The sequence below is a fragment of the Taudactylus pleione genome, unplaced genomic scaffold, assembly GCF_031769625.1.
Source record: "Taudactylus pleione unplaced genomic scaffold, aTauple2 ptg003883l, whole genome shotgun sequence".
Classification (NCBI taxonomy): domain Eukaryota; kingdom Metazoa; phylum Chordata; class Amphibia; order Anura; family Myobatrachidae; genus Taudactylus; species Taudactylus pleione.
The window spans coordinates 4,342-12,052 of NW_028288199.1; the positions used below are offsets into that span (position 1 = coordinate 4,342).

At 49.4% G+C, this 7,711-nt stretch overlaps 1 protein-coding gene across 1 annotated transcript; it reads right to left on the bottom strand.

The window, feature by feature from the left end:
- Positions 1 to 2,864: 2,864 nt before the first annotated feature.
- On the bottom strand, positions 2,865 to 6,689 carry LOC148430367 (motile sperm domain-containing protein 1-like; the record flags this gene model as incomplete). The annotated part of the gene is made up of 4 exons (XM_088466611.1): positions 3,574 to 6,689; positions 3,405 to 3,480; positions 3,123 to 3,328; positions 2,865 to 3,029 (listed from the first exon to the last, which is right to left on the bottom strand). Coding segments are annotated over exons 1-4 (649 nt in total), but the record flags the coding sequence as incomplete, so codon positions are not given.
- Between the last annotated feature and the right edge of the window lie 1,022 nt (positions 6,690 to 7,711).

A 7,711-nucleotide genomic window follows, 5' to 3' on the forward strand; every position in this document is an offset into this window, starting at 1 on the left:
ACTCTGGGATGTCAGAGAGAGAACACACTCTGGGATGTCACACTCTGGAGATGTCAGAGAGAGAACACACTCTGGGATGTCAGAGAGAGAACACACTCTGGGATGTCACACTCTGGGATGTCAGAGAGAGAACACACTCTGGGATGTCACACTCTGGAGATGTCAGAGAGAGAACACACTCTGGGATGTCACACTCTGGGATGTCAGAGAGAGAACACACTCTGGGATGTCACACTCTGGGATGTCAGAGAGAGAACACACTCTGGGATGTCACACTCTGGGATGTCAGAGAGAGAACACACTCTGGGATGTCACACTCTGGGGATGTCAGAGAGAGAACACACTCTGGGATGTCACACTCTGGGATGTCAGAGAGAGAACACACTCTGGGATGTCACACTCTGGGGATGTCAGAGAGAGAACACACTCTGGGATGTCACACTCTGGGATGTCAGAGAGAGAACACACTCTGGGATGTCACACTCTGGAGATGTCAGAGAGAGAACACACTCTGGGATGTCAGAGAGAGAACACACTCTGGGATGTCACAATCTCTCTGGGATGTCAGAGAGAGAACACACTCTGGGATGTCACACTCTGGAGATGTCAGAGAGAGAACACACTCTGGGATGTCACACTCTGGAGATGTCAGAGAGAGAACACACTCTGGGATGTCACACTCTGGGATGTCACACTCTGGGATGTCAGAGAGAGAACACACTCTGGGATGTCACACTCTGGGATGTCAGAGAGAGAACACACTCTGGGATGTCACACTCTGGAGATGTCAGAGAGAGAACACACTCTGGGATGTCACACTCTGGGGATGTCAGAGAGAGAACACACTCTGGGATGTCACACTCTGGGATGTCAGAGAGAGAACACACTCTGGGATGTCACACTCTGGAGATGTCAGAGAGAGAACACACTCTGGGATGTCAGAGAGAGAACACACTCTGGGATGTCACACTCTGGGATGTCAGAGAGAGAACACACTCTGGGATGTCACACTCTGGAGATGTCAGAGAGAGAACACACTCTGGGATGTCACACTCTGGGATGTCAGAGAGAGAACACACTCTGGGATGTCACACTCTGGGATGTCAGAGAGAGAACACACTCTGGGATGTCACACTCTGGAGATGTCAGAGAGAGAACACACTCTGGGATGTCACACTCTGGAGATGTCAGAGAGAATGTGTCTGTGTCATTTATGAAACTGAATTTAATTGGATTCAGTATTTTTTAACAAACAAAACTAAACACGATTGATTTTTGCAACCATCGCTGCCCAGTTTCACAACTATCCCCCAACTGTGAAGAGCTGTCACCGATGAGACAGGAGGGATCTATGCTCTAATATCACCCACAACTCTCTGCCATTAATATTAAAAAGCTAACCTATGGGTGACCATGTTGCACAGTCCGGGGCTGTCTGAAGCTGTCCTGAATGCCCAGTCACATTGAAGCAATCACTTGGATGGCGGACGCTGGCCTATATTCTATGTCTATCAACAGCTGCCTGTGATTCTATCTCTGACTGTAGTTATTGTAAGCGATTGTGCATGCCATCAGCTATGCCATGAAGTGCCCTCACAAAAATCAGCAATGACCTCCTCTCCGCCAAACCATAGGGCCACTAGTCTGTGTGTTCTGCTGTTTCCATCTCAAAAATATTTCCAGGATCAGACCTTTTCTCACTCTAAATGGTACGAAGACCCTCATCCACTGGTCATCTCCAGACTGGACTACTGTAACCTCCTCCTATTTAGCCTCCCTGACTCCAAACTCTCTCCAATCTGTTCTGAATGCTGCTGCTCGGCTCAAAGGGGGGAATTCAATACACCGCGCTGTGTGGTCGGAGAATGCCGGTTATCGCGCCTTACCAAGGGTGTTAAGGCGCGTTAACTGGCATTCTCTGACCAAAAGTGCCGGGCGCGCGGCTGTTAGCGCCGCGCTAAGCAGAAAAACAGCTGCGCGCCCGGCACTTTGGTCGGATTTCTCCTCGCATCCCCAGGGGGGGTGCGAGAAGAAATCCTTAGCGCGCCCAAACAGCGCAGAGAATTGAACAGCTGCGGGAGCTCCCTCCGGCGGCTATTCAACATCGCGTTGAATTGAATTCCCCCCAAAATGTTCTACATCCGCCTCCCCTCTCCTACAAGCCCTACACTGGCTCCTCTTCCCTTTCAGAACCCTACAAAGCCCTCACCCAATCCTCTCCCATGTACATCTCAGACCTTCCCTTCACACTCCCACCCACCCAATTAGCTCCGCTAATGCACGCTGTCTCTCCGGTCAACTGATTATTTCCTCCCACTCCCGCCTCCAAGATTTTGCCCGTGCTGCTCCCTACCTATGGAACTCTCTCCCTCTCCCTATCAGACTCTCCACCTCTTTACTAATCTTTAAACGGGCTCCCAATACACACTACTTCATCATAGCCTTCCAGCTCTCATCCTAACACACTTCATGCCCCTTCTTCACGGCCTACCCCACCTGTGTCACCCCAGTCTGTCTGCCCCTCCCCTATAGAATGTAAGCTCTCACGAGCAGGGCCCTCATCCCTCACGTGCTTCTCCTTCCCTTACTTACACTATCATTGACTCCTAACTCCCCACAATGACCCCTAACACTTGGTTGCTGCCGTCCCGCTGCTTATTTAAGTGTTACGACCTCGAACGCAGCAATGTTTATAAGCCATGTCCTTGTCCTGCATTGTTTGTACTGTTAATAACTGTTTTCTTGTTTATGTACTGTGTAAGGCGCTGCGGACCCTTGTGGCGCCATATAAATAAAGGATAATAATAATACTGTATGTTCCACCACTTCATATGGGAGGCGTGACATGGGATGAGGCATCGTACCTAATACATAAGCTGCAACGAGCTTCTGGACAACAGACACGTGGAGGTTTTCATGTAGAAGGCTATGGGGGTCTCCGTGTAAAGGAAGCATCAGGACTACCAAGGAAGCCAGGCCCACCAGTACATAAAGGCTAAAGAGACCAGCAGACAGGGGTCGTGGAATGCCTGCGTGGCGACACAAAGCACAGGTAAAGAATGACGCCAGATAGGCTGGTTGCTAGAGTCACTAACGCATTTCTCCTAACGCATTTCTCCTACCATGTGAGAACATGTGTGATTGGGGCTGCCAGTGCGGCGCCTCGGCCGGTCCTCTCTCCCGCGATTCTGGTTTCGTGGGATGTAGTGTGGCGGGAATGTCCTTCCTCCCTCCCGCGCCTCTTCCTCCACCTTCTTCCCATATCTCCACCCGGAACTTATCTGTGCTGCCGTAATTTCGTGCCCGAATATCACGGTGCCGGGTGACTCTGCAACAGGAAGGGAGAATAAGTTCTGGCCATTCGTGGGAAAAGATTGCAGTATGGACAAAGTCGGAAGCCTCACATGTCAATGCAGGAGTTTGGCTTGACCAGACCTTCAGCGTCCACCACCGTGTAACGCAAGGGAGCCGTAGAGAGGACTAGGAGACAAAGAGAAGAATCTTAGTGGCCTCCGCATCTCTGCAGTCGGGAGTGGATCTGGCACAAAACACACAGCTATACAACGATCTCACCTTTGTATCTCAGCACCTTAGGAAATGGGTTATAGAGGGTGAGAACCTGCTTGTGGCTGGCCTGGTCGTCGGCATAAAAGTCCAGGGAGGGTGGAAAGACGAAGACCGGGATGGAGGAGGAGCGAGCGGCTGACGGAGAGCAGGACTCTGTGTCCGCCCTCCATTCATCTTCCTCCCGTCTTGCAGTCGCCCCTCTCAGCATAGCGGACTATGTGCAGGGAGCATCTGTGGGCATTTACGCCCCTGGGTAGTGTGAGACAGGCTTATTGCCACCAGCTTGAGGGCAGCGGGTGCAGGACAGGGCGAAACAGAGAAGACACAAAATGAGACAGCTAATATAGGTGAATTAGCGTTACACAAGCCTGAGTTCACACGCTAGTCATATTATACAAACACTGTCAGGTAGGAATGTCCCGTAAAGTCGGGAGGAAGGTCACATTTTGGAATAGTCCTGCGCAAGAAGTGGATAATATGCGGCTGCAGTCTCCTCCCACTATACAAACGATCCCTAGAGACTCACCTTTCTTAATGCCAAATCAAAACCCTGGATATAGAACAGGTAAGGGAAACCTCAGGCCTGGGGGCCGTATAAGGCCCCCGGAATAATTTGGTCTGGCACTCAGAGCTTTTCTCTGCTAGCCTCATCTGGCTAGCAGGGTGCCTAGATTGGTACCCTGCAGCCAGAATCTATGCAGCAGTACCGCCTGGAGCGTCCTTAGGACACTTCAGACGGTCACACAGCTGCCCTTGCAGCTCCCTGGAGCATCTTCAGGATGCTCCGGGCATTGCTGTAATCAACGGCGATTATGGCCCCACCCCAGTGTGATGTCACATCGAGGGGGCGTGGCCTGCCCACAAATAATGTTATATACTGTATATCAAAATGGCCCTCAGCAGAAAAAAGGTTCCCCACCCCTGATATAGACCATGGCACCCAACAAGCGGATATACCTCAGAGACCTGTAGTGATCTACAAGAAGCTGGACCATCGCACAACCCTGCTCTTCTGTCACAGACGTCAACATCGATCACTTCTTACGGAGGAGACCGTACATTTTCTGATTAGTGTTCCCTACTGATAACCGCGTCGTACTTACCCTGTCAGGGCTAGAGTGGAGGAAACCGATGCGGTCACTGTAACGTGACGTATATCATATACCATAACTCTGGTTCCACGCTCATTAGATGTGTCTGTGTATGGGGCTATTCCGTATCAAATCAACGCACTTTTTGTTAAAATTTTACCTCACCAGCTGGCAAACCTTGTCCAGCTACCTTCAGCTAACATTGTTGACTGACTAATACAATGTCACGTATTTCTATTCAACTTGATTTATATAATTCAACTAATGAATCGATCAAATCTATTATTACCTATTACTACTTGTAATACACCCGGCTCCTTGGAATAAACTACCTTGCTTTAAAATTATCTTTAACTATGAACCCATTATCCTCCCACTTTTAAATTGTGACACACATTTACCATCAGTATAGACTATTTCCAGAAATTTTTGGAACTTTTTTGTCGATGCACTTTTTGAGATAATTATGATAAAAAATTTCAGTTTGAATTTAGAAAAAGTTTTTCCTCACAAAGCCTATTGTGTCGTATGTCAAAGGAAAGGGCATAAACCACACAGTAACATGACACCACCCCCACCTCTCTAGCGTAATTAGGAGAGATGCTATGGCGATTTGAAAATATGCTGTTTGTGCGTTTTTGACAGATTTTTGAAAACTTTACATTTGACCCCACATTACCGCTTCCCATACATCTACGTCACAGCCGGTACCCCACATTACCGCTTCCCATACATCTACATCACAGCCAGTACCCCACATTACCGCTTCCCATACATCTACATCACAGCCAGTACCCCACATTACAGCTTCCCATACATCTACGTCACAGCCAGTACCCCACATTACCGCTTCCCATACATCTACGTCACAGCCAGTACCCCACTTTACCGCTTCCCATACATCTACGTCACAGCCAGTACCACACATTACCGCTTCCCATACATCTACGTCACAGCCAGTACCCCACATTACCGCTTCCCATACATCTACGTCACAGCCAGTACCCCACATTACCGCTTCCCATACATCTACGTCACAGCCAGTACCACACATTACCGCTTCCCACACATCTACGTCACAGCCAGTTCCCCACATTACCGCTTCCCACACATCTACGTCACAGCCGGTACCCCACATTACCGCTTCTCATACATCTACGTCACAGCCAGTACCCCACATTACCGCTTCTCATACATCTACGTCACAGCCAGTTCCCCACATTACCGCTTCCCATACATCTACGTCACAGCCGGTACCCCACATTACCGCTTCTCATACATCTACGTCACAGCCGGTACCCCACATTACCGCTTCCCATACATCTACATTACAGCCGGTACCCCACATTACCGCTTCCCATACATCTACGTCACAGCCGGTACCCCACATTACCGCTTCCCATACATCTACATCACAGCCAGTACCCCACATTACCGCTTCCCATACATCTACGTCACAGCCGGTACCCCACATTACCGCTTCCCATACATCTACGTCACAGCCAGTACCCCACATTACCGCTTCTCATACATCTACGTCACAGCCAGTACCCCACATTACAGCTTCCCATACATCTACGTCACAGCCAGTACCCCACATTACCGCTTCCCATACATCTACGTCACAGCCAGTACCCCACATTACCGCTTCCCATACATCTACGTCACAGCCAGTACCCCACATTACCGCTTCCCACACATCTACGTCACAGCCAGTACCACACATTACCGCTTCCCACACATCTACGTCACAGCCAGTTCCCCACATTACCGCTTCCCATACATCTACGTCACAGCCAGTACCCCACATTACCGCTTCTCATACATCTACGTCACAGCCAGTACCCCACATTACCGCTTCCCATACATCTACGTCACAGCCAGTACCCCACATTACCGCTTCCCATACATCTACATTACAGCCAGTACCCCACATTACCGCTTCTCATACATCTACGTCACAGCCAGTACCCCACATTACCGCTTCCCATACATCTACGTCACAGCCGGTACCCCACATTACCGCTTCCCATACATCTACATTACAGCCAGTACCCCACATTACCGCTTCCCATACATCTACGTCACAGCCGGTACCCCACATTACCGCTTCTCATACATCTACGTCACAGCCAGTACCCCACATTACTGCTTCCCATACATCTACATTACAGCCAGTACCCCACATTACCGCTTCTCATACATCTACGTCACAGCCAGTACCCCACATTACCGCTTCCCATACATCTACGTCACAGCCGGTACCCCACATTACCGCTTCCCATACATCTACATTACAGCCAGTACCACACATTACCGCTTCCCATACATCTACGTCACAGCCAATACCCCACATTACCGCTTCCCATACATCTACGTCACAGCCGGTACCCCACATTACCGCTTCCCATACATCCACGTCACAGCCGGTACCCCACATTACCGCTTCCCATACATCTACGTCACAGCCAGTACCCCACATTACCGCTTCTCATACATCTACGTCACAGCCAGTACCCCACATTACCGCTTCCCATACATCCACGTCACAGCCGGTACCCCACATTACCGCTTCCCATACATCCACGTCACAGCCAGTACCCCACATTACCGCTTCCCATACATCTACGTCACAGCCGGTACCCCACATTACCGCTTCCCATACATCTACGTCACAGCCGGTACCCCACATTACCGCTTCCCATACATCCACGTCACAGCCGGTACCCCACATTACCGCTTCCCATACATCCACGTCACAGCCATATTTTGGAAACGTCATGAGATATTTTAATAAAATGTTGTATATTTCTTAGACTACATATATCCTCTCCATATACCAAATTTGAACTAAATCTGAGCTGGTGAGGTAAAATCAGTGTGTTGTTTTGACACAGAATGATCCTATGATAAGGGGTAACGCAGCCTCTGCTGTGACTTACTATGGATATTAGAAGTAGCGAAGTATGGAGATTTGTGCAGGGTGTAACGGCCCCCAGCCTTTATATAAATCACAGTACTCCTCTGTGACTTATAATAATCATATAACTTAC